Source organism: Megascapheus bottae, chromosome 15 (genome assembly GCF_031878675.1).
Source record: "Megascapheus bottae isolate mThoBot1 chromosome 15, mThoBot2.hap1, whole genome shotgun sequence".
In the NCBI taxonomy this organism is placed as follows: Eukaryota; Metazoa; Chordata; class Mammalia; order Rodentia; family Geomyidae; genus Megascapheus; species Megascapheus bottae.
The window spans coordinates 742,846-768,776 of NC_143523.1; the positions used below are offsets into that span (position 1 = coordinate 742,846).

The window sequence follows — 25,931 nt, forward strand, 5'->3', positions numbered from 1 at the left end:
CGGCCTGCTCAGGGGAGAAATGCTCTTCCATGTACCAGAGGCTTTAAAATAACTTTCTGAATTATGTCCCAGCAACATAACAAATCACATTATCAATTAGCTTCTGTAGCACAAGTGGCATTCTGTAATATATTCAAGCATGAAAAAATTGCATAGGTGAAATTTATGTAACCCTAAAAATGATAAGGAGAAAAAAAGATCGCGGGGGATTTATTGGTAATAATGGGAGACAGGATGTAATTCTGGCGGTGGATGGCCCCGGGAAAGGGCGTCCAGTTCTCAAGTCATGCTGAGAGACGAGGCAGGCCGGTGAGGGGCTGGGCGCAAGGCCCGGGGCGTGGAGACCTCCACTGCCGGCATCAGGTGACCCGGTGTGGGGGTGGGCGTCCGGCCGAGGTGGACCTGCCTGCGGGAGGCCTGGAGGGAGCCCCAGCTCAGCAGCCCAGAGCTTACCCGCCCCAGGCAGCTGTCAGGACACCCCAGCCGGCGGAGCTAGGGCGTGTGACCTTGAGCCCCGTCTTTCCCCCTGGAAATGCACACATCTGGACTCAGGCCAGAAGAGGACCAGTGGTCCCTGACAAGGCCAGGGGCTGGCCTGAGGCCTGACTCAAGTCCAGAGACACCTGGGGACCTGTTTTCAAGGTGACTGCCTCTCCCAGGCTGACCTCGCACTCTGCTCTCCAGTTATCTTGTAAAAAAGCCCATTGTTTCGAGATTCACATAGTGAAAGTTTCTGTATCTTAAAGGTTTCGGGCTGGGAGTTTGGCCTAGTGGTTAAAGTGCTTGCCTAGCATGCACGAAGACCTGGGTTCCATTCCTGGGTACCACATAAAAAAAAGCCAGAAGTGGTGCTGAGGCTCAAGTGGTAGAGCTCTGGCCTTGAGAAAGTCCAAGGACAGTGCTCAGGCCCTGAGCTCAAGCCCAGGACTGGAAAAAAAAAATAAAAGTAAAATAAAGGGTTTTTTTTGTTGTTTTTTTTTTACTAACAAGATATTTTATTATAGGAAACTTGGAAACCCCAGAGTAGACTAGAGGGAGAGAGCTTCTCTCCTGTCCACGCTGAGGCCCCCGGTGGCTTCCTCCTGGCATTTCCTCACGGCAGGTCGGCCTGTGCCCACGGCCTGCGGTTCTCTCGGTCTCCCCTGACTGGGCTGGGGTGGGCGGGCAGGGATTCCTACTTGAATGTCCTTTCCCTCAGGCTGTGGCCCAAATCCCAATAGCTCAGCACAGAGCCCAGCCTCGGGGTCCAGCCTCCAGCCCCGATGTCCAGGGCTGGCACCCAGCACTGAGGATCACCCAGGCATGACGGAGTTAGGGACTGACCACTGGGGGTCTGAGGGGTTAGGGGGTCTCAGCCTAGTGTGCTGGGCCCTGGGCGGGGCCACAGAGGGCTCATCCTGCACCTTTGCCAACCCAGCCAGGAGCCAGGGCTCAGAGGGTTGGGCCCCACTGTGTCCTCATCCACTCCTCGGTCAGCTGGGCATAACTGAACCAGCTGTTTCTCTCTTCATCATCGTCATACTAAAATGGGAGGACCAAGGGTCACTGAGGTCAGAAAGGTCAGGGAGACCGAGGCGGCGTGTTCTGTCACTACTCTCACAGCCCCAGAGACAGCCTCCTGTCTCCTGCCACCAGCTCCCAGCCCTCCTCTCTCTCGCCCAGCTTCTTAACTCCTCCTCTGCCTTGCAGAAGGCCAGGCCTGGTCCACCCAGACCTGGGTGACCTCAGGTCACTGCAGGTCACCTCCTGGCCACCACAGAAACCTCCTGCTGCTCTCACTAACTGCGCAGATGGGGCTCCTGGAGCCTCTGCCTCACCGGCCTGGCCTTCCTGGGGGCAGCCCCCCCCCAGGCCTCCCTCACCCCATCCACCCACCTGCCTGGCCCAGGACTATAAGCAGTGGTACCACAGACTCAGCCAGAGCAGAAGCAGCTTTGGATGAGCTGGATTAAGGAATTAGACAGGTTAATAAAACTAAAAATGCGCACAGACACTTGTATATAAATTTCTATTAAGTTGCCTCATCCAGCTTAGGTCTGTAATAGTTTAATTTTCTGTATTAAATAATTAAAACCCTATTTTCAATTGCTGTGAACAATTGTTTTCCTTAATGATCTTCCTAGAGGAGCCAGTAATTTTACATCTTGTAAAAATGATTAAATAGCATCATTATCCCATATCTCTGAAATATAACTCAGCACCTTCAAGAAAGGCCATTTGTATTCAATTAATACTCCCTTGCATTAAGACACACAATATTACTTCAGGCCAGACGTAACCCTCAGTCCTCTCATTTTAGTATGACGATGATGAAGAGAGAAACAACTGGTTTAATTATGCCATTTCCAACAGAGAAATCAATTTTCGGTACATCTTTACCCCCTAGAAAAGGGGCAGCCCGGCCCTGGGGAAGGGAGGGGCAGGGGGACTGGGGAAGCGGGGGAAGGGGCTTGGGGCTCCCCCTCTGTTATTGAGAACCTGGGGCCTGGGGCCACTCTCTGTGTCCAACTCACAGCCCAAGGTCTCAGCAGTGCTTTGTTCCAGCAGCCTGCCCCTCTTCCACCCACACCCCTGGGGTTCACTGCCTCCCGCCCTGCCAGGCTCTGAGGGACCCTCCAGGGCCTCAGGCCTCGGGAGGCAGCATGGACTGCTGCTTGGACCACTGGATGGAGGGGCGCCCCCAGCCCCCCACAGCACGGCCCAACACTCTCATCTCCTCGTGGAGCCTGGCTCCCCCGGTCCGTGGTCCAGGAGCTGTGACCTGCCTGGCCACCCAATCATAGCAGCACTGGGGCCAATGTAAGGTGATTGTTTGACATTTTTATCACAATTCACCACAGCCAGAGAGAGATGACTAGATTAATACCCCGCTGTCCGCTAATGGCGGGGGTAGAACTGACGGGCCAAATTACAGGCGCTCTTAAACATTATTACAGATTTTAATTCCTGGTGACAAGAGGTGAGAGATGGTGTTGAGATGGCCAGGCGGGACCACCGTCCTCTGCCTGGTTCCCATCTCCCTGGCTGTTCCCCCTGCGGGAGCTGCCTGGGCCGGGGTGACTGGAAGGACAAAAGGATTCCAGCAGCAGAGGAAGCCGGCGGCTCCTCCCGCCTGGAGGCCCCCTGGGCGCGGCTGCTGGCTCAGAACCGTGCCCCAGACCGTGCCCCAGACGTGCTGGGAACCCGGCCGAGCCATGCGGGCCGGGCGGGGCGCCTGGCCTGACCGGGGAGCAGGGGTGTGGAGCAGTCCAGGCAGCTCCAGCTTCTCCAGGTGCACAGCCAGCATGGCCGGCCTCCTCTGGTGACCGTGGAGATCGCTGCCCCTTGGTGGCTGAGCGTGTGCCCGGCAGCCCTGCCCCTTCACAGGACCCCAGCCCGCTCCACGCCTAGCTCCACGCAGCGGGGCTTGCACCTGCTCTGGGCCCCCTTCCTCTTCTCCCCAACTGCTCCCCAACCAGGAAGACTGGAGCTCGAGGGGAAGGGGGGTCCATGGCAGGTCGTCTGTGTGGCCTTCCCCAGGACCCCACAGCAGGAGCAGCCATCTCTGTATGTGCAGATCAAAGGAAGGCTGTAAAAAGGAGTCTTCTTCCTTTCTGGAGGCTGGGATGGAGTGCGATGGCCAGATCTCAGCATCTACTTTGTTCTTAGAAGCAGAGCCCACACAGTAGAGGGAGCCACTGTGAGCTCTCCTCCCTCGCACATGAGCCTCGGAGCACAGGGCTGTGGCAGCCTATCCTGCCCTTCTTGGTGTCCCGACCCCAGGCTGCTTCCTGGAGAGGTGTGAGTTCAGGGTAACACTTGCCCCCTCTCGGTGGAGAGGAGAGAGGGTGGAGGCCACAGTGGGTCCCTGCAATGTGGGTCTATCTCACTATTGCTTCTAATTGGTCCTTTTCTTGGATTGGCTGCTTCCTCTTTGTTTAAAAAAATCAGTGCTATCCTTGAGTGGAAAAGCTCATGGATACGGCCCAGTCCCAAGACTGACAGCAAAGAAGAGGAGGAGGAGGAGGAGGAGGAGAGGGAGGAGGAGCAGGAGGAGGAGGGGGAGGAGGAAGAGGAGGAGGGTTCACTGAGAGCCCTCCCCATTTGGCACTCACCGTTGGGCTGCATGCATGGTGGGTGTGCAGGTGTGTGGGCATTGCATGCATTTTCCATCCTGCATAACCTGTAAGAGGCAGCTGAGTTCAGGCTGTGGGCCTGCCTCCATCTGCAGGGCCTTTGGCCGGGTCCTCAGCCTTTGATTAAAGGGCCAGAGTCCTCCAAGGCAAGTGCAGCTGGACCCAGAGAGGGTGCTGGGCAGGGGGCGGGGTGGGTGTCCTGCAGCCTGGCCACAGGCTCTGCAGCAGATGGGTCTTCTTGTTTATTTTCTCATTCAAGTCTCAAGCCCGGCAGACCTCCTTCTGTGCCCCACAGCAGTTCAGGACCAAGGTGCAGGGCCAGTGTCAGGGCACAGATAGAGGCCACCTGGCCATGGGGGAGGAAAAGCAGGTGTCCTGCAGGAGGAGGGGGGCGTCCATGTCCTCCTCTGTAACTTCAGAACAGGGAGCTCGGCCTGTACCCATCTCCAGGCCTCCACCTCTGGCTCCAGTCCCACAGGGGTTGGGTTCCGTGCGCTCTCAAGCAGCCTTGCCCTTCCGTGGACGCAGCACTGAGGAGCCAGGCTTGTCTTCACCCCTGCTCCAGGAGGGCACCCAATCTTCGGGGGTCACTCTCGGGGACCTGGTCTCACACGCTGGTGTGGGCATGTTGGGCCGCTCTGCCTGCCCCGTCTGTGGGTGTCCTCCACCTTCTCCGTGCTGCAGCAGCGGAAACGGAGCTGGGAGAAAGCACTTGGGTGATCAAGTGGAGGGCCAGCTGCCTCCCCAGCTCCCCGAGGGCTCACCTTCACTCGGTGCCTCTGCTCAGGTCCCAGACCACACCGCAGGCGCGCGTGCTCTGCCGGCCACGGCCTCTGTGTCTGCACTGACCCACAGTCTCAGCATGAGGGCGTCAGGGGACCTGCTGGCTGCTCTGGGGCTGACCCTAGACGGAAGGGCAGGAGCACTCAGGCCGGCCAGGCGTGGGAGTCCTGACCCCAAACCCGGTGCTGGGGGCGGGGCAGAGTCTTTCCTGTCTATCTAGCACAAATCCAAGCCATCTCACCTGCTGGCTGGCATCTCACCTCCAGCCAGGCTCTGCCCAGCTTCCAACTAGCAGGCAGTGGGTATTTCCAGTCCAAGCCTGCCTATTGCATGGCGTTCTACTGGGAGGCCTCAGTGTCCCGGGGGATGTGCTCAGCCTGGCACTCCCAGGTGGGCGCCTCTCACCTAGGGCTGGATGGGACAGGCCACCCTGCCTGCAGAGGGAGCAGGAAAGCTGCCTGGGATGGTAGGGGGCGCCACAGAGCCGCTTGACCAAGCTGAAGCTGAGGTCCAGCAAGCCACACCGTGCAGGCAGAAGCCACCTCTGGTGGGCGCTGAGTGCTCAGATGAGTGTAGACACAGCCTCTCCTGGCCCTTCTGGAGGCTGGGGACTGGGGCGGGCTGGCCTCCATGGAGCCAGCACCAGGGGGCCCTCAACAGGCAGGTGGGAGGGGCTGACAGCTCCGTGTGACCCCGGTGGGTGGACTGTCCTGCCAGAGCCCCAAAGCCTTTAGTCCTCAGCCCAGACCCACCTGCAACCTCTGGGGATGGAGGAGCTGCCCCAGGCTGCAGACAGGACGGCAGTGGAGCTCCCACTCCAAGTACCGCCAAGCTGTGGCCTGAGTCCAGACGTCCTGAGAGGGATGGAGGGGGTTCTCTGTGGGGGAGTCCTCCACGGGGGTCCTCCATGGGAGGGGGTTCTCTGTGGGGGAGTCCTCCACGGGGGTCCTCCATGGGAGGGGGTTCATTGTGGGGGAGTCCTCCACGGGAGTCCTCCACGGGGGGTCCTCCACGGGAGGGGGTTCTCTGTGGGGGAGTCCTCCACGGGGAGTCCTCCACGGGGGTCCTCCATGGGAGGGGGTTCACTGTGGGGGAGTCCTCCACGGGGAGTCCTCCACGGGGGTCCTCCATGGGGGGTTCTCTGTGGGGGAGTCCTCCACGGGGAGTCCTCCACGGGGGTCCTCCATGGGAGGGGGTTCACTGTGGGGGAGTCCTCCACGGGGAGTCCTCCACGGGGGTCCTCCATGGGGGGGTTCTCTGTGGGGGAGTCCTCCACGGGGAGTCCTCCACGGGGGTCCTCCATGGGAGGGGGTTCTCTGTGGGGGAGTCCTCCACGGGGAGTCCTCCACGGGGGTCCTCCATGGGAGGGGGTTCATTGTGGGGGAGTCCTCCACGGGGGTCCTCCACGGGGGTCCTCCATGGGAGGGGGTTCATTGTGGGGGAGTCCTCCACGGGAGTCCTCCACGGGGGTCCTCCATGGGAGGGGGTTCATTGTGGGGGAGTCCTCCACGGGGGTCCTCCATGGGAGGGGTTCACTGTGGGGGAGTCCTCCACGGGGGTCCTCCACGGGAGTCCTCCACGGGGTCCTCCAGGAAGTCCTCCCCACGCTGCCCTGGGAGGCAGCCCTTGGAGCACTGTGGGGTGAGGCTGGAGTGAGCAGTTGTCAGCACAGAGCTGTGTGACTCTGTCCATCGTCCACCTCCAGGACATGTCCAGCGAGCCCTCCTGCCCCACACGCGAGGACGGAGCTCCAGGACGTGTCCAGCGAGCCCTCCTGCCCCACACGCGAGGACGGAGCTCCAGGACGTGTCCGGAGAGCCCTCCTGCCCCACACGCGAGGACGGAGCTCCAGGACGTGTCCGGAGAGCCCTCCTGGCCCACACGCGAGGATGGACCTTTAAGAAAGAGCTGGAGCCAGTCACGAGCAGGAAGAGATCACGAGCCAGATGGAGTCCCAGGACCCAGGGACAGACCGCTCCTGGTGCAGGGCCCTGGGGTTGATGTGGACCTGGTCAGGAGGGGCTCCTGCGGGCCAATGCGGGCTGCCCACCTCACCTCACCTACCCACCCACTGGCGAGTCAGCCGAAAGCCTTTCCATAAGCCAGTACATGGCCAGTGCTGCTCCACCACCACCGCGGGCCATGGCTGCGGCTGCTGGAGCAGGAACCTTAGCACAAATCTTGTACTGGGCACTCAATTAGCTCGTGTGGCACGTGGTCACCCCCCCCCCCCCCCCCCCGCCCCAGGCCAGGAGGGAGCTCATTACATGGGATTGCACATCTGTGCCCTGGGGAACTAGCACTGGGGTGTGATTTACAGCCTCTTCCTTTTGTCCTTTTCTGAAGGAGAGGAGATTCTCGGCTCTCAGAGAGGAGCTCTTCACTGGTGGGCGTGACCATGCCGGCCAGGCCGGCCGGGCAGCCTGCATCCGCTTGCAGCAGGCCCACCTGCTCTCGCAAGGTGCCTTCTCTGTGGATTAGGCCACGTGGCTCCTGGCCCCGTCCTCCTTGCCACTGGTCAGAGCCGTGCTATGACTTCCAGCCTGGACTCAGAATGCCTGCTGGGTCCCACGTCCCATGTGCCAGGTCCCATGTCTGGGTACAGAGGCTGAAGTGGGATCAAGCCGTCTGGTCAACTCGGATGTGGTGCCTTTCAGATGCTCCGCAAATCATGACAGTAAAGGTGGCCACTCAACAGAGAGGAGGGCACAGGCCAGCTGGCCCAGAGACAGGATGGGGCCTAGGTGTGTCTGGCCTAGTGGCTCATCAGACCTCATGCAGGATGCCCCATCCATCCGTCTGTCCATCCACCCATCCATTCATTCATCCACCCGACCATCCATCCATCCATCCATCCATCCACCCGTGTGTGAGCACCAGACCTCATGCAGGATGCCCCAATCATCTATCTGTCTATCCATCCATCCATCCATCCATCCATCCATTCCTGAGCATCTGACCACCATCACAGAAAGGTTACTCTCAGTCATGGAGTTCAGCACCTGGTGCCCTTGCCCCGTTGAGAGCCGGGGAGCTGAGGACAGCACCCCTCATGTGGAAGCCCTCACCCCACCTCTGAACCTTCTCCCTCTACATGTGGAACCTCAGACTACAGGAGGTGGAAACAGGCAGCCTCACATGGACACTGCACAATGCATGCTGTCCTTTTGCAGAGCTGAGACCAAGCAGGGCGGGCCTCAGAGCTGCTCAGGCCCACGGTCCCTGCTGTGGCCCTGTCAGCCCGGCCTGGCTGCCGTATTTGAGCCTCTGACCAGCAAGATGTGTTTCCACATAGCCATGGTTTCCCTGTCCCAGATGACCCCTGGGTCTGGGGAGGACCCTGGGCAGTGCCCCGGGGCAGGGGCTGCAACCCTGGGCAGCTTCCTGCTGCCTCTTCAGCCACAGCCACAAGTCAGGAGCTGAGTTGTTTGCACTCCAGAATCCTGACCGAGCCTCCATCTGACTCCCAGCACCATTTCTGGAGCCACTCAACCAGAGGCCAGCCGAGGCCGCTCGAGCCCTGCCCCCTGCTGGCCAGCCCCTTCCATGAGAGGGCGCGGGCTTTCTGCTGCTGCCCAGGCCCTGGAGCACCTGCCCTCCTACCAGGACAGGCTTCTGCCCCCCTGAGGTGCTCACAGCACTGCCTAGGACACAGGCCTGTGAGGGGACCCAGGCCACCCACTGTCTCTGCGGCAGGGGCAGATGGACTGAGGTGCAGGAGGGCTGGTGGCTCTGACATCTGTCTGAGGAAGTCAACCTGGCATCATGATCAAAGAAACGTGTCCTCGGGTGAGAAGAATTCCTTCTCCTGAAGCTGCTGCGTTTGTTAAAATACACGGACGACGTTTGCACAGCCACCATCCAGCTACAGGCCCGCAAATTCCAGGGCCGTGGGAGGGGGCAGTGCAGCTCAGGGGCTCTCCCTTCCTAGCCCTGGGACTCCCCAAGCCCTGGCTGCTGACTCGGTTGCATCCTGCCAGGGAGTGGGAGGCCTGTGGCCCTGCCAGCTCCTGCGCGACGCCTTCTTCCTTACCTGGCCCCAGTCTTCCCGGAGCCTGAGGTTCTGTGCTCCCTCGAGGCCCCCCAGGCTCCCTCCCTGGCTCGTTTGGACCTGGGTATCTGGCTGCAGACCCGCTGAGCACAGAGGCTCTGACCTGAGGCCCTGCTGGCTTGGGAGGTGGGCGAGACAGGCCGGCTTCTCTCTTCTCAGTAGCAAGCCGAGGCCTCGGAAACCCCCAGAAGCAACCGTCTTGGCACAGGTTGGCTCCTTCGGCAGCTTTTCCTTTGTTCCCCGAGGGTCCCAGAATGTGGCCCATGCCCAAGGCAGTCAGCTCATGGACTCCTGCCGGGCTCGGCGGCCCAGGGGCCCGGCCCGTCCCGGCGCGGCCCAGCGGGGCCACCAGGGGGCGCGGGGCGCCCCCAGCCTCCCCAGTGCGGCTGGGAAGTGGGTCCGTCCGCCATTCCAAGACAGCCCCTGAGCGCGCGGCGCCAGGCGGCTCGCGGCGTCGCGCGGGGCCGGGAGGGGCCAGGCCCCCGCGAGGGCCTCGGGGCGACTCCAGCCCGCAGGGCGAGGCCGCGGCGGGACCAGTCCCCGCCGACTTTGGGGAACCCAGGCCCCGTCGGGGTCCCCCGCGTCCCGGCCCGCCCGTCGCCGCCCCGCCCCGCCGCAGAGCCGAGGGCCTGGGGCGCCGGGGAACTTCCCTCCGACCCGGAGGTGGCCTCGGAGAATCTTCCGCCCTGAGAGCCGGTCACCGCGGCGGCGGCTGGGACCGCGGACGCCCCGAGGGCGGTGGAGCGGAGTCGGTGCCCGGGAAGTTTAGCCCCAGGCCGGGCCCCTGCGCGGGAGGGCGGGGTCGGGGCGCCGGGCGGGACCGACGCCTGCAGAGCCGCCGCTTCCCGGCTCCCCGCACCCTCAGCTCTGCTCCCCAGGGGACCCCGCGCTCCGGCCCCGCGCCCCGCTCCCTCCGCCCCTGGGCCACTCCGTCCCGCCGCGCCTTCAGGCTGCAGCCGGCGGGCCTGGGGTGCGCAGACGCGAGGTCCCCGCGTACCGGGCAGCGGCCTCGCCGGGGCTCCCAGCGCAGCCAAGGCGCGAAGCCCCGAGCCGGGCGGCGGAACGGACCTCGGCGCGGTGAAGCCGGCTGGGCTGTGGGGTTCAGACCCCGGTCCTCCGGCCCTGCATCCCGGTCCCGCCCCAAGCTCCTCTCCGAGTTCACCTAGGATGGGGGCTCGGCCTCGGGCGTGGTTGCCTCTGGTGAGCCCCGAGGGACCCAACCCAGCCTGGGAACGCCCAGGAGGGGCGATGTGGGGGGCGCGGGCGCGGCGCCTCGGAGTCCGGAGTCCGGGAGCAGCCGCGCCGACCGGGTCCCTCTACTGCGGACCCGGCCCAGCCGGCGGGGACCGCGACCCCCAGGCGCGCGGGGCCGGCGCCAGATCGCGCGCCCAGGGCAGCGCCGAGCGCACAGCCGCCCAAACCCGCCACAGGTGGCTTCCCCGAGGCGGCCTGGTGCAGGAGCTGGTGGCGACAAACCTGACGCTAACCGGAGCAAACGAAAGCGGACGCCGCCGGGGAGTCACGGGGCGGATGCTAGGTCCTGCGTGGCACCAAGACGCCGGGCGTCGTGGTGGAACGGAAGTAAGTCAGGATTAACCAAGCGGTCCAGGTCTGAGAGCCGCCGGCCTCGGCGCGCCGGGCCGGCCTGGCCCCGCGGTCGGTCCGCGCTCCTTTGGGCCCTGGATCCCAAAGGGCAGCGAGCGACGGAGGCCACAGGTGCCACCCGCACCGGAGGACGACACCAGCGACAGCTCGGACGCGGCCCTCCCGCCGGGAAAGCCCCGCGGGACGTGGGCCCCCGCCCTGGCCGGACCATCCGCAGTGAGACTTGCCTGATTTACTCGGGGCAGTTCGTCTCCCCGGCCCGGCCGGCTTCCTCCTCCCCGGGGCGGCCCGGGGTCCCCGCCAGGAGCGCGCGCCCCGCCGCTGGAGACGCCGCCCCGCCCCGCCGTCCCGCGCCGGGCTCTGGGGAGCCGCGGTCGGCGTCCGGCCGTGCGTCCCGGGCTCGTCCCGGGCTCGTCCCCGCGTCGGACGCACTAAGCTGTGGATGCTCCGACCCACAATCTGCATTCTTTCGGGAGATAAAATATGTCGTCGTATTTTTCCCGATTTCCCATTAAAACCTTTGCCTAACTAAACTCCCATCGACGGGATTTATTTCGTCCCGGGGGAGATAAATCAGGGGCAAATTTACAGCCCCGAGGCACCGGCCGCGCTAATGGGCCCTTCATGGAGTGCGCGGGGCTGGGGCGCGCGGACGGGCGGGGCGCTGGCCAATGGCCGGGCCGCCGGAGCCCGCAGCCAATCAGCGCGCGCGCCGCGCCCCGGCCCCGCGGTTATCAGCCCTCCCGTCCCGCGCGGCGCCGCTCCGGCCGTCCCGGAGCCGCCCCGCCGCCGCCGCCGCCGCCGCCGCCGCCGCCGCCGCCCGCGCCCCTCCCGGGGCCCCGCCGCCGCCGCTGCCGCCCAGACCCGCGCCAGAGCCGTCCGCGGGCCGGAGCCGTCGGCGCCCGCTCGGCCGCCCGCGCCACGTGCGAACTTCGCCGGCCGGCGGGAGCGGGCGGCGGCGGCGGCGGCGGGGCCCGAATGGGCGCCCGGGCCGGCGGCGGCGGCGCCCATGGACGCTAACCGCTCGGGCGCGTTCGTCCTGAGCAGCGCGCCGCTGGCCGCGCTGCACAACATGGCCGAGATGAAGACGTCGCTGTTCCCCTACGCGCTGCAGGGCCCTGCCGGCTTCAAGGCGCCCGCCCTGGGCGGCCTGGGCGCGCAGCTGCCGCTGGGCACTCCGCACGGCATCAGCGACATTCTGGGGCGGCCGGTGGGCGCGGCGGGCGGCGGGCTCCTGGGCGGCCTGCCCCGTCTCGGCGGGCTCCCCTCGTCCGCCGGCGTCTACTTCGGGCCCGCGGCCGCCGTGGCGCGCGGCTACCCCAAGCCCCTGGCCGAGCTGCCGGGGCGCCCGCCGCTCTTCTGGCCCGGCGTGGTGCAGGGCTCGCCTTGGAGGGACCCGCGCCTGTCCGGCCCGGGTAAGTGTCCGGCGCGGGGCGCGGCGCGGGGCGGGCGGAGCGCGGGCGGCGCCGGCCGCGCTCACCGCCCTCCTCCGCAGCCCCCGCCGGCGGGGTCCTGGACAAGGACGGCAAGAAGAAGCACTCGCGGCCGACGTTCTCGGGCCAGCAGATCTTCGCGCTGGAGAAGACCTTCGAGCAGACCAAGTACCTGGCGGGCCCCGAGCGCGCGCGCCTGGCCTACTCGCTGGGCATGACGGAGAGCCAGGTGAAGGTGAGCGCGGCGCCGGGGCCCTGCGCCGCCGCCGGGGCCCCCCGCCGCCCGCGTCCCGCGAAGGCCGGGCCCGCGGGTCCGGGCCGCCCTGACGGCCCCTCCGCCCCTCTCCTCCCTCAGGTGTGGTTCCAGAACCGCCGGACCAAGTGGCGCAAGCGGCACGCGGCGGAGATGGCGTCCGCCAAGAAGAAGCAGGACTCGGACGCGGAGAAGCTGAAGGTGGGCGGCTCGGACGCGGAGGACGACGACGAGTACAACCGGCCCCTGGACCCCAACTCGGACGACGAGAAGATCGCGCGGCTGCTCAAGAAGCACAAGCCGGCGAGCCTGGCGCTGGTCAGCCCGTGCGGGGGCGCGGGCGACGCCTCGTAGGCCCGGCCGCCGGCGCCCCGCGTGTACATATATTTTTGCAGAATAAGTTATAGAGCGGGCTCGGCCGGGCGCGGCGCGGGGCGCGGGCGCGGGCGCGGGCGGGTCTTTGTATTATCAATAAATTATTTAACTCGTCCTCGTCGGAGCTGCGGCTCCCCTGGCTGCCCCGCGTGTTTCTTCCGTCCGGAGCGCGGCGCCCGCGGGCGGCGGCTCCCTCCCCGGCCCGGGCCCGTCGGTCCCTCCCCGAAGGCCGGGGAGCTCCCGGCCCCGCGCGCGGGAAGGAGGCGCCTTGGGAAGGGAAGACGCACCGAGCTCGGCCGAGCGCGCAGGTAGGCGCCCCCGCCCCGTCCCCTCAGCCCAGCAGGCGCCCCCGGTGGCCCCGACTGCGGGGTGCGTCCGGGAGGGCAGGCGCTGGACCCCGCGCTCCAGGCAGATTTGATTTCGTTATCTTCAAGAAGCCTGCGCCAGAGCACCAAGTGTTCCGAAGGCACTTGCTAATCCCACTCCTGAAGCGGGCCAGGGCAGCCCGCGGCCCGCAGGCGCCGCCGTCTCCTCGAGGGCGGAAAGCGCTATTCTCATTTAAATTAAGCATCGGGACCAGACGTTCAAAAGGCTGCTGCCCTGGGAGGCAGCTCTGGAGGCTCCCGGCTGAGACCGGCGAGGAGGGGCCCTTTCAGGGCCCCGGCTGAGGAAATGGCTCCTGGCCCCTTGGCAAGGCTGTGTCTCCCTCGCGGAGGCTCCAGCCCAGCGGCCGGCTGTGGCTCCCCGCCCTGAGTTTCCTTGCCAGGAATATGCCCTGGGCTCCCTCCCGAGGCCCACTGGCTGTCTCTCTGTTCCCAGGACTTTTTGGAGCTATTCCGCAGGTGCTTCCCAGCAGATTTAAGTGTGGGCTGTAAGGTGGCTTATTCAATGCAATTAGATCAATTCAAGTTTTCTCTTGGAATGTAGTTTTGAAATGTTTATGAGAAATGTGATAGTCTTTAGTTTTGTTTTGCATTTTTTCCTGTAGCTGAATCCTAGGTGATTGGCTGGTTTTTCGTTAAAAAGAAACTGTGTGTGTGTGTGTGTGTGTGTGTGTGTACATAGGCTGCACTGGAACTCAGGGTCTAGGTGTTATCCCTTAGGTAATTTTTTTTAAGGGTACACTGTGTCTTTTCAGTGAATGAGCCATATCTCAGCTAAGGATAAGACCAGAGGAGTTAATTTCATTTTAAGGTTTCGTTGAAAGCAAATGACTTCTGTAATTCTCTCACAAATGTTGAGGGATAAGCCTTTTTCTTGACAGAGAAGAGTTCAAGGGCTGGTTCCTCTGACAGTCTTTGGCAGTGAAATGCTAGGATTCATGAGCTAAAGCAAAACAACAGGGCACAAGGGGCCACTAGCAGAACTTAGCATTTCAGAGATGGGAAGGGGAGGCTGGAGACAAAGCACCAGGAACCGTTTTCACCAGGACCAATTTTATTGCTTAGGAACCGGGCAGTCTCTTCCAAAGGCCTTCAGAAGAAGGACCCACAGCAGAAACCCAGACAATCTCGGAGTGGTGGCCAGGACGTGGCGTGTTGACAGCACTTCCCCCAGACCGGACCACAGCCTGAAGAACCCAGGCCACCTGCAGACACCCAATCACTCTCCAGGGTAGTGATTCCTACAGCGAACGTGAACTCACGCCTCTGCCCAGTCCAGGAGCTGTAGTGTTCAGAAGGAAATCAATAAACACACGCTGTGTCTCTTCTGGCAGCAGGCTCTGGGCTGCCTTCCGTGGTACTCAGTGCTGGGAGCCGAGTGTGGGCCACAGGGCGCCCGCTGCCTAGCAGGCAGGTGGCAGGCAGCCCCCCATGTCCCTTCTCTCCCACGCTGACACACAGCCCATGCTAGAAGCGCTCCGTGGGAAGCAGACGAGGCTATTTCTAATTCTCCCACGGGATTATGGTTTTAACGTAGGATACTTGGCACCATAAAACGGTAACAAAAGACAAAATGGTTTACAAAATTCTTAAAAGGTACACCCAGGCTAGCTACAAACTTCACATTCAGTTCTTAGTATTACACGGAGAAAGGCAGAGGAGTGACAAGCGCGGGGACCAGTGCAGTGGGGCTGTGCCTCCCGGCACGGCAGGCCCTACCCCAGGAGCTCGTGCTGGCACGTGTCACTCAGTTGCTACCTCGGTCTGCCTGCCGATAGGTCACGCGTGCACTCATACTGGAAAGTATATCAGCATAAGTTTTGGTAAGATTTATAAATTATTTTAAAAAGTATATATTTATATGTATTTATATATATATATATAAAAATGGAAAGCAGCTGCAGTGTGATTCAGAGGCCATGTCACATGGCAGACGCGTCAGACCGTGGGGGCCTGTCTGCATGGGCTGGCACTGGGCACTCTCCTGGCAGGGGGGACACCCGCCACCCCAGGTTCTACACGGAGAAGCCCCTCCACAGACACTCATGACAAATGGAAAAGTGTGTCTACAACACAGAATCTCGTTGCTTGACTATTAGAGTTTTGGCAATAGGACTGTGACTTATTTAAAACCCAGCACGTCTACTTAATGTCACACGAACAGACACGACAGTGAGGTATGTGAAGCTTTCCGGAGGCTGAAGCGAAGTGTGGGGCCGGCCGTCCAGCGGTGGTGCTGGGGCGTCCGAGGCAGCGGCTGGAGTAGCTCTGATACGCGGCTACAGGGAGGTGTCATGGAGGGCCTGGCGCTGGCTCCTCTTCCCTGAAGGGAGACCAATCATTCATTAAAGGAACAAACACACCAGGGAAAGCTGCAGAAAGAGAACTAAGGGAAGGAGTCATATTTACCAACACGTCACTGCACGACACAACACTTGTGCACATGTGCATGAGGTTTACCTGCCCCGGGCGCGATTCGGAAGGCCAGGAACACGGGCTGCAGTGGGGAGAAGAAAGGGCATCAGCAGGCATGGGTCACGGGCCCTGGCGTCTCCTGGGTGGCTGGGGCCGCGTCCACAGGAGGAGACCCTGGGTCTGTGCACAGACAAGACTGCCTGAGCCCAGAGGCCCCAGCCACCTACAAGTCCTGAGGAAGGTGCTCCAGGCAAACATGATATGGATGCTGGCTGCTAAGCCCCGCCCCCCAGTAAGCAGAGCACATCCACCTGGCAGGGTGATGGGCTTCCCCCTACTTCAGGCCCTGCACAGATGTTTGGTGCCTGTCACAAGCAACCAAGCCTACAGGACACCTATCTATCGCTCTGACCGGCTGATGTGAGCACACCACGGAAAGCCCCCAACAGCCAAATGCACTGTGAAGCTGTCCATCAGAGTAACCAGTGGAGACGATGCGTTTGGCAAACAGTGCATCATAAACTTTCTCCTAGCACAACCAGTCATTTTGCCTTCCTTTTCTCAACCCATCTGTCTTTTTGGTTTTTATATTAAAACTACATAAACACAATTCAACCTGGCCTGCAGATAGACAGAGGAAGGAGGTGAGGCGGCCCACCCCGGGCCTGGGCTCCACCCAGCAGCTTACCTTGTGGTCTCCCATGCAGACGTTGGGCCCAATGTGGTCGTAGGTGGCCACCTTCTCCTCACTCTCTGACTGGAAGCAAACAGAACGCAGTGTGGAAGGGCTGAAGTCCCTTGAGGTGCCACCAGGAGGTGACAAGGAGGGGCTATGGGCATCCTGAGTGGAGAGGTGGCAGTCACCTGCCCTACCCGCTGGATTCTGAAAGGTGGTAGGAGCTGGCCGGAGAAGGGACAGGCCAACCATGGTAGGTCACCTTTGACCTCTCAGCACCACAGCTCCTGCCTGGGACAGAGGTGACCTGGGAGCTCAGGTCCAGCCTCCCTGGCTCTGCTCAGTTCTACCCAGGCTCCTGGGCCTCCCTGGCTCTGCACAGGCTCCTAGACACCCTCAACCAACGCACTCAGTGCCACTCGGAGTGTCTTTTCCAAGGGTACTTCACTAACTACAGCAGCTCATCTATTTCCCATTGTTTCCGTCAGCCTGCTCAATGAACCCAGAGCTAGGCACGAGGGAGAAGAGATGCAGGGGATTCTCTGCACTGGCAGGCAGTGGTCAAGGGTTCCTGCTGGTAATCGGTCAGCTCCAAACAGTCCCCAGTTTTGTATCCACAGCTGAAGCATCCAAGACGATAAAGTTAAAACTGAATTATCTTTAATGCAGTAGGAAGCTTAAGGTAGATTTACTTTCCAGCATGGTCTCCTGCCAGAAAATATAAAAACATAACCTTCGGTACTGCATGCACCAACACTTTCCAATCTTTCAGGAGTGCAAGGCAGCTCCGCAGAGGTGCGGAGACATTCATCAAACGCGGCCTGGTAATTTACAAAGGCAGCATAGAATCGTGGGTTTTCAACTGCATAATCTTTGGACAGATAAACAAATGACAGTGGGCGCAGCAGGACCCAGGCACACCCCGCTGAGCACTCATCACGGAGGCTCCCGGGCACCGCGCTGCCGTCCGTGTTTGGGGCTGAGAAGCAGAAAGGAACACGGTGGGAAGCGGAGCGTGGCATGATGGATGGTGCCTCAGAGACTGCTCGCCCGTCATGCCCGCTGCCTGCTGGGAGCCCCAGGGAAGGGCTGGCGGGACTCCAGCCCCAGAGGCAGCCCCTCTGCAGCCAGGCACGCGCTGCCCTCGGCTCCGAGGAGGGGCAGTGGCCCGTTTCCCACTCCGGCTGTGACACGGGACGACACGGACAATCCGTTCCTAGGCTGCTTTGCTTGGAGGAATGTCCATACCCCACGAAGCCACCGGGCCCAGCAGCCTTCTGCCACCAACTCAAGCAAGCACCATGTCCTCTTCAGAATCTTGTTAAAGCATAGTTCTTGGGGCCCTGGGTATTTCCCTAGAGGACCACGTAGTCTCTGTTCTCCCCAGCTGGGTTCGCTGGTCAGGCAAGTGACCCATAAGACGGCCAGCCTGCAAGTCCACTACCTGCTTCCTCCACATAGTACGTACACAAGCCAGGCCAAGGGGGAAGGCTCACATCCGAGGCCAGACTCCTACCCAGTGTGGAACCCCAGGTCTGTGGGTTCCTAGTTAGCACCCAGTGCTTTTCCTTAGTGGTGGCCCTGAGTGTGCAGGTGGAGCCCAGAGCCTATACTGGACTGGACACTGGAAGGCAGGGCTGCCTCTCGAGGCTGCTGAGACCAGCCCTGAGCTCACCCATGTTTCCTGCACACGTAAGTGGTGACTGGCACACTCCTGCGTCCATACCCCACTGTTCACAGGTGTCACTGCACTGCCAGAGTACTCCAGGGCTGGGAGCGTGTGGAGACTGGATGAGGGCCGAGGCCTCCTCATGGAGACGGGGCCCATTGTCCAGCTCCAGCCTGGGGACAGAGAGAGAACCTCAGGGCAACTGGCACCTGACAAGGTACAGCCTGGTGGCAGGGATGGTCAGGAAGCCTGGGTGGGGAGGACAGGGCACCAGAGCACCGAGTTCCAGGCTCACAGCTCCCTGCATCTCCTGTCTCCTTCTAACCTCTGGCCCAGGCCTGGGACGGACACTTGAAACGGTGAGCGACACGCAGGCGCCCATGGGCAGCTCCACCTTCACGGGAAGGCCAGCTGACACGGACGCAACGCTCCTGAAAAACCCCCGTCTGTTAAAACGTGGGAGGGAACGAAAACCCCTGGAAACCACGTGAAACAGGGCCAGTTCCCAGGGCTGAGTGTGCTGGGACCTTCTGAGAATGCAACAGTCCATCCAGACAAGTGCAGCTCAGACACGAGCCTGAGAGCGTGAGGACAGCTGGAGCTGCTGCCCTCTGGGGCTGTGGGCTCCCCAGATCTGATAGACTGTGACACCGGTGACCCCACAAGCCTGAATGTTTTGTCTTTGGCCTATTCTCTTAGCATGTGGCTATTGCTTATCCAGGGGTGTCGGGGCAGCATGGCTTGCCCCACCTGGCTGCGGGCTGCCCTCTGCCCTCTCCCCCCTGGGCTGGCCCTCAGCTTCAGTTACCTTGAGCACCAGCTCCTTGGCAGACAGGGACATGAGGATGCGGTCACACCAGGCCGGGCAGCGGGTCTTCATGTACTGCTGGCCCTGGCTGGAGTCCTCGCTGTACGGATAGCTGTGGAGACAGAGGGGTGGCTTTGGGAGGACCCTGGCCCTGGCAGTGCTCCGGTCCAGAAGGAGGGCCATGCTCTCCAGGGAAAGAGCCCAGAGAAGCCTCTACAACAGCCCGCCACATCAACTGAGCTCTCCTCCCATGCGGCTGCAGGCAGCTCAGGTCACCCCTTCACGCTCCGTGTGTCCACTTGCTCTGCTGACCTCAGTCCCTGTCAGGCAGACACAACACTGGGACTGGACTACCCACGGCTCCCTGCCCGAGGTCCTCTCCAGGCCTCTGGAGGAAGGGCTCCAGCACTGCAGATGGTGCCTGCCCGCCTTTCTGCTGGACCTTCTGCTGTCACAGTGACGGTCCCTGCTCCACCTCACCCTGCAGATGCCAGATACCCACCACTTTCCCCTGTGGTCACCCTGGCGCAGCTCATCCCAGCCCTGGATGGCCCCACTGGCCACTGCCCATCGCCTAGTTCTGCTGTCCCTATCCCTGATGTCCCCGGCCTACAATGTCATGATCCTGTCCACTGTCCTTCTAGTTGAATGCTTCTCTCAGGCAGTGTGGCGGGGCTACCCCAGCTTCGTGGCCCTCGTGTCCTCAGTAGGAGGAGGAGGCGGGCTCTCAGCCTGACTCAGTGACACGTGCAGAATGAGTTTCTGCCTGTTCACTAAGGGGAAGCCCAAAAGCTCCCATGGGAACTGTGGCCTTGGTCTCGTATACAACTACCGACTTTACCTGGTGCGTGCTCACATTGTATTGTAGTTTTAAAGAACACTGAAGTGGCAGGTGATCTTTTCAAGTGCTTACCTCCCCTGAGCATGGATTATGGAGAAATAGACTTTGACCCATGGCAGTAGCTGGCTGGCTGGGACCCAGGTCCAGTCGCCATGGGATCGAGAACCCACAGCGGGAAGGGCCCGATGGAGGCGTGCACAGCTGCTAGAGCCCCATGCAGGCAGGGGTAGGACAGGTGGGCGGGTAGGGCACCTTTCCTGACCTGTCTACACACCACATGACGGCTTGTCACTTCACCTGCCTCAGCTGTCCAGGGCAGCCCAGGTGGCTCTCCCGCAGGCCCACAGGAGTCAGGCCCTGCTCCTGTGGCTGTCTGCACAACCTGAAACACCTCTCTGTGAGATGCCAACTTGGAAGGAAATAGTATCAAACGGATGCCATGCTTTCAGGATCCTCATCTTCCCTCAGTACAGCTCTGGTATTGTCACTGCCAAAGGAAGCCACAGCAAGCTGACTGCATGGGAGCCAGCATGGCTACACACCTCAGAGCAAGAGCCCAAGGTCTGAAACTCTGCCTCTGCACTTCCTCTATCTCCTCCTGGTCCTCCACCTCCTCTTCTTCTTCTAATTATTATTATTATTATTACTATTTTGCAGCACTGGGAATGAAACCCCACCCGGGGTCCCAAGTCCTCTGGCAATACTTTTAAGACAAGGTCTTGCCAACTTTGTCTGGGATAGTCGCACACTCATGACCTTCCTCCTGTCACCTGAGCAGTGACCACGAAATTCACGGCCACTGCACATGGACCTGCAGATAACTTTTAAATGCATTTGTAGACGAATGAGTTCTAGTTCTCAAGCAAATGCAGAGAATAAGAGCTTGTGCAGATCCCTTCCGTCCCTGCATAAGCACTGGACCTGGCTGCCACCTGGACATATCGGGTCCCCAAGTCACAGGCCAGGCCTGCCAGAGACAGGAAAGGATTCACAAGTACAACACAGAACCCAGCCTAGTGGCGTGACACTGTTAGGCTCAGGAAAGATTCTCGCTGCCCCGGCAAGGTCCGCAGGTGCTGGGTGTTGTGGCTGCAGAGGCCAGCCTACGCTGTGTGAGGGACATGCCTACGAGGCCCTGGTGCCCTGCCCACCCAGGGGGTGAGTTTCACCCCCTCCTGTACTCGGAGCCTGTCCACCGGTGATTAATGCAGGCAACGCTGCGCACCACTTATCTGGAAGCAAACCCGCTCAGGCCGCGACAGGACAAGTCGGCCCTATCTCGGCCTGTTCAGCTCCCGGAATAATCATTGTAATTAATTGCAGTGGTGATAAAATTAACAATTGCCCACCTGTGCTCCTTGGCTGTACCACCTCCATCCTCTTGGCCCTGCACAGTCCTTCAGGATGTGGACAGCGGCCCCTGCACTGGCCCATTGTTTGCTTGTGGTTGGCCCAGCCCTGGTGACAAGGCCCAGACCAGACCTGATGGCTGGACTGGGATAACCACAGCCTGGCAGCCACCACAGTGGGGAAGCACAAAGCTGGCTGTGTGTGAGCACTGCAGGGGAGAGGGAGGGCGGAAAGGAGAGCCAGCCCAGCCTCCCATCCAGATGTAACCCTCCACTCCTCTTCAGCCTCAGGAAGGAGAGCAGGGACTGGGCTGTGTCCTTGGGAGAAAGTGGGAAGGGAAGGGGAGTTCTGTGTCTGCAAGCAGGTCTGGGCAGAGCCCCCTTCTGCCTCTACCCCACGCTGCTTCTCTGCGGCACAGACCCTCAAAGCAGCTGTACTCAGGGTCATTCGCTATCAGTGTTCTGCACATGCACCCCACCACGAGTGCTGAAGGCACACCTACCCTCACAGGAGGCCCCGTCTTAGTGAACGGACGTGTGTGTGTGTGTGTGAGTGCGTGCGTGTGTGGACTCAGTATCTCAGTATTGTCCTGGTTTGTTTTGCTAGTGCGAGGCTAGATTCAAGGCTAGTGCTCTAATCCTTGCACCACAGCTCCACTTCTGGCTTTCGTTTGGTGGTTAATTGAAGACTCTCAGACTTTCCCGCCTGGGTTGGCTTCAAACTGTAGTCCACATACCTCACTGTCTCCTGAGTAGGTTACAGGTGTGAGTCACCAATGCCCAACCCTTGGTTTTACAGACTGTTGAAATGGTTTCAAATGCCTGACAAAGGAAAACAACAAATCCCTAAAAGCAAAGGAAAAGAACTGGGCAATAAGACCTGTGGCAGCACTGAAACTATCAAGTGGAAGAATTTGGTAGGTTAGTGGCCCTCTGGTGTCAGGAAACTGAAAGAATGGAGTCTCCCTCCCTGTGGCCCCACGTGGGCTGTCATTTCACTGACTCTTCCTGTCCTCAGCACCTGTCTCTACCCCACAAGCAAGGCTCAGTGGAGCCAGCCCGCATGTCCCGCCCCTGGCCCGTCGGCCAGCCCCGTGTGCAGCACACAGTTTTGTCTCTTCCCAAAGCTACAACATAACCTTTCTCTGAGGTTTCTTCAGTACGGACACTTTCCCCACGGCTGGATCTCGTCCACAAGGCAAAGAACTTTGAGAAGTTTTGAGTGATAGGAAGAGGCACTTAAATGCCTCATCACCCCTCCCGCCAGTCTTCACAAGGAAGTCCACACACGGACCCACGCAGTGCCCTGTGCCCTGGCGTAGCCTGGCAGTGAGCTCTCGAGGGAAGCCCTGTGGCTTTAGATCTGTTCTCCCAGGGGCGGCAGGCCTGGCAGCTCATGCTCAGACACTCACTCCATCCCAGAGTCCTTCCCACTGCCCGCCACGCTGACTGTGTGCAGCACCAGGTCAGGGCTTGGGGCCCGCAGGTGGGCCTCGGGGTGAGCAGGGCACCCGAAATTGCTCACAGCAGAACAATGGCGAGTGTCTCCCACAGTGTTGATGCTGTACCTGGGGCCAGCAGCATGTGAGCAGCGTGGTGAGCTCCGCACTGGGCAATCCAGATTCTGGGGTGGGTGGGACAAGATGTGAGCCCTGACAAATGTCCTGCAGTGTGGTGTGCACCTGTGGGTATCACTATTATAACTCACCGCAGCTCCACAGCACTGGTGGGGGACATTCAGCTGTGTGCGTGTGTGTGTGTGTGTGCCTGTGTGTCACTGTGGGGTGCTGGTGTGTGTGTGCCTGTGTGCTCCTCCCTCTGCAGGCAGCCCGATGGGCGGGGAGCTCAGTCGCCTGGCAGGGTGTCCTCATGAAGGAACAGGTACCCAGGCCCTCTGGAGAAGCAATTGAGTGTTTGCTTCCAAACACCAATCCAAGCTTTTCGAAACACCCAGAATTTTGGAAACCGCATTTCTCCCATGAGCCTGATGGCATTTCCTGTAGAGAAGTCAGCTGAGGCCGGGTGTCCTGGCGAAGGGCCACCACCTGCGGACACAGCCCCCCGGGCAAGGCTTTCATGGTTCAGAACTACTCCCTGCACCAGGTCTGGAAAGCGGCCAGCTGCAGAGGAAGTCAAGAGGAAGGAGGAACAGCGTGGCCTGGGGTGGTCAGCACGCCTCTCTCCTGACCCAGCGTGCTTCTGCCTGTGGATGTGGCTGGCTCGACACCCCCACTGCCACCTGTCCAGCCAAACAGCGCCAGTGGCTCACCCCGTAATCCTAGCTTCTCTGGAGGCTGATGTCTGAGAATCACAGTTTGACATTAGCCCAAGAAGGAAAGTCCACGAGACTCCAATTTATCCCCAGTGATCTCCAATTTACTGCCCAAAAGGCCAGGAGTGGAGCTGTGACTCACGTGGTAGAATGCTAGCGCACAGAAAGCGCAGGGACAGCGCAACCCTGCAAGAGAGTGGATAGGCTGGAGGCCTGCGCCAAGACCCTGTGGGAGTGAGGGGCAGCAAGGAGCGGGCCCTGGGCACCCAATGGGCCCCCACAGCAGGGCTGCAGGTCTGGAGCCTCTGCGATGGCCAGGGCCGCTGGAGCTGCACACAGCTGCGCATGCTGCTAAGGAGCCTCACACTCTGGGGACGCAGAATGGAGGTAGTCACAACAAAAGGCACGAGAGTGCACCAGGGGGCGGGCTCCAATCTCCTACCAACCGGGATCCCTGTTGTCTGCCGGGGCTCTGTGGACAGCTAGCTTCCCATACCTCCGCTCACCTGGGAGGGCTGCTTGGGGAGGCTCAGCGAATGGCTTCCAAACCAAAGACAAGAAGTCCACCCTGACAGGCCCGGCAGAGACCACGAGCCCTTAGGTCATACCGTCCCGAAACTGCCCTCGCTGACCTGGGCGCCAGCACCCTGCACAGACACAAACCACACGCTCCTGGGTCAGCAGGGGACAGGCCAGTCACCCACAACACAGCTGAGTTCTGAGTCCTGCGGAGACAGGGCCCTTGCCAATAGGGCCGTGCTGAACCACTGCGCATGAGGTGGCCCAGGCAGAGGCTCGAAGGATAATGGCTGTCAGACTCATTCCAGATGCACACCTGTGCATTCTGAGGTGAGGACCCCGTGTTTACTAACAAGCAAGCACAGAATGTGCCTCCTGAGTGCAGCCAGTGTCTAGACGAGCCAAGGGGCTCTCCACCTGGGTGATAGGAATTTTAATGGCATAGGATCTGAAGAGGAAGGAAGATGAGAAGGGCTCACTGAGGCCCGTGCCATGGCGGTGCCCATGAGGGTATCATGCTCTCAGGAGTCACCTGCAAATGCCCTGCTTGCACACGGGCACCGCCTCTGAGGGACACTGGGCACTAGACTGGCCTTCAGGCCAGGCTGCCACACTTCAGGCTGTGTCAATCAGACCCCTCTTCTTTATGGTATGGCCCTCTGAGTCAGGCCAGAGAGCACCAGTGCTATTGCCCCAGACTTGGGATTTCATAAATATTAGAACAAAACTCAGCAAATGCTGGCCTGCCGGAGAAACAGACCGGGAGCCTCCAGCCTCCAGCCATAGAACCCACCCTGCAAATCCAATAGAAAGCACCTTGTACCTAAAAATGAAACTACAGTAATTTTAATATCTATCGCCAACTGCTTTCAGGCATTAGAAAGAGAGGGAAGAGGTATCAGTCATACACGACGCATGCACACACACACATGTGCACACATGTACACAATACACATAGACCACACAGAAATGCAGACACAGAGACACACGAGCAGAGATGGGATGTGCATGCACAGACACAGAGACACATGCGCAGAGATGCACAGGAGCGCACTGGCACAGTTACCCCTGAGAGGAAAGACAGGAAGGCTACCCATGCCAGCAAGTGCAGTGGTCCTTACCTGGGGGGAAATGAGATGTCCAGTTCATACAGTCTGTCCTTGAAGACAGACAACTCCTTGTCAAACTCCAAGAGCTAAAGAAAAAGGAAAAGGAGGCTGTCAGGTCAGGCGTCTTACTTGCTGGGACATGTGTAACTCCAGAAACCAGCACTGAGGTGCCACCTGCTCTCCCAGTGAATCACAGCACTACATGGAGGCATGGAAGCAGGAGTGCCTGTAGCAGGCAGGCGGGCCACCCTGCATTTCCAGTGCAACTCAGAGGAGCAGGTCCGCAACAAGCACTCGGCCCTCTCCAGCAGAAGTGACACCCTCCCACTGTGCCAGTGCAACTCACAGAGGGAGCAGGCTCTACTCTGTGAATGGATCACACACACACACACACACACACACACACACACACACACACACACACACACACACACAGTGCCATAGGTAGGTGCAGGGACTCATGCCTGTAATTCTAGCAACTCAAGAGGTGGCAGTGGGGAGAACTGTGGTTTGAGGTCGGTTTAGCAAAGTTAGCTAGCTTCCATCTTAAAAAACAAGCCAGGCATGGTGATCCAAGCTCTATAATCCTGGTTATATGGGAGTAGAGGTGGGGAGGGCGCAGGCTCCAAAGCACGAGGCCTTATCTGAAACAGGACCAAAAGGACTAGAGCTAGGGCACCGCAAGTGCCAGGACTCAAGGTCCCCTCTGTCCCCTCATTGATCCGGGGCTGGCTGTTTCTGCATGGACACAGTCTGCCTGCGTAGTCCTGCAGATAACCTGGCCGTCTCCCCGGGTTGCCGAAGGCCCTTCTGTAAATCTATGCTTGAAGCTCTGGTACTTCACCATGGGTTTGAAACTCCCAGGCTGTCTCCTGGAGACTGGTCCCATGGATAGCTGTGGGGACAGAGTCAGGTGGCTCCCATCGGATGAGTGGGGGCTCTTGCCCGCCCAGCCCTGTCTCTGCAGCTCACTTCTGCCTCTCTCATCAGTTTGTGTGGTGATCTGGGCCACTCTTCAGCCCACTGTCCTTTCTTCTCCCGTGTCCACTCTGTAGGGACCTAGCAGCATTTTTTTTGCAGCAGGATGCTCATGTTCTTAGGTGTTCATCTTTCAAATAATCTGAAACTCTATGTTTATAAGACATACTGTAAAATGTGAAGTTAAGTAACTGTCAAGGTTCAGCCCCCTGGGGCTGCACCTGCAGGCTGCAGAGGGCAGCGCCTCTCCTCCGCTCTGCAGCGGTGGGGATATGCTAGGAAATTTCTAGTGATATG

At 60.4% G+C, this 25,931-nt stretch overlaps 2 protein-coding genes across 3 annotated transcripts in view; one reads left to right on the top strand and one right to left on the bottom strand.

The window, feature by feature from the left end:
* Positions 1-11,563: 11,563 nt before the first annotated feature.
* On the top strand, positions 11,564-12,675 carry Nkx6-2 (NK6 homeobox 2). Its single transcript, XM_090346839.1, has 3 exons — positions 11,564-11,969; positions 12,050-12,222; positions 12,343-12,675. The coding sequence occupies exons 1-3, from the start codon at positions 11,564-11,566 to the stop codon at positions 12,592-12,594; spliced, it is 831 nt and encodes a 276-aa protein (XP_090202965.1). The 3' UTR covers positions 12,595-12,675.
* Positions 12,676-14,034: 1,359 nt separating this feature from the next.
* The window catches only part of Inpp5a (inositol polyphosphate-5-phosphatase A), a 176,945-nt gene continuing 165,048 nt past the window's right edge, over positions 14,035-25,931 (bottom strand). For both annotated transcript variants that reach the window (XM_090345575.1, XM_090345574.1), the window contains 5 exons: positions 24,669-24,742; positions 18,567-18,678; positions 16,102-16,170; positions 15,408-15,495; positions 14,035-15,321 (listed from right to left, as the gene is read on the bottom strand). In XM_090345575.1, the coding sequence (XP_090201701.1) occupies positions 15,415-15,495; positions 16,102-16,170; positions 18,567-18,678; positions 24,669-24,742 (336 nt within the window). In that variant the 3' untranslated portion in view covers positions 14,035-15,321; positions 15,408-15,414. The remainder of the gene's footprint in view (positions 15,322-15,407; positions 15,496-16,101; positions 16,171-18,566; positions 18,679-24,668; positions 24,743-25,931) is intronic.

Coding starts and splice junctions, on each gene's coding strand:
- Nkx6-2 (XM_090346839.1), top strand. CDS start 11,564: ATGGACGCTAACCGCTCGGGCGCGTTCGTCCTGAGCAGCGCGCCGCTG. Junction 11,970..12,049: donor CCCGCGCCTGTCCGGCCCGG/GTAAGTGTCCGG, acceptor CCTCCTCCGCAG/CCCCCGCCGGCGGGGTCCTG. Junction 12,223..12,342: donor TGACGGAGAGCCAGGTGAAG/GTGAGCGCGGCG, acceptor CTCCTCCCTCAG/GTGTGGTTCCAGAACCGCCG.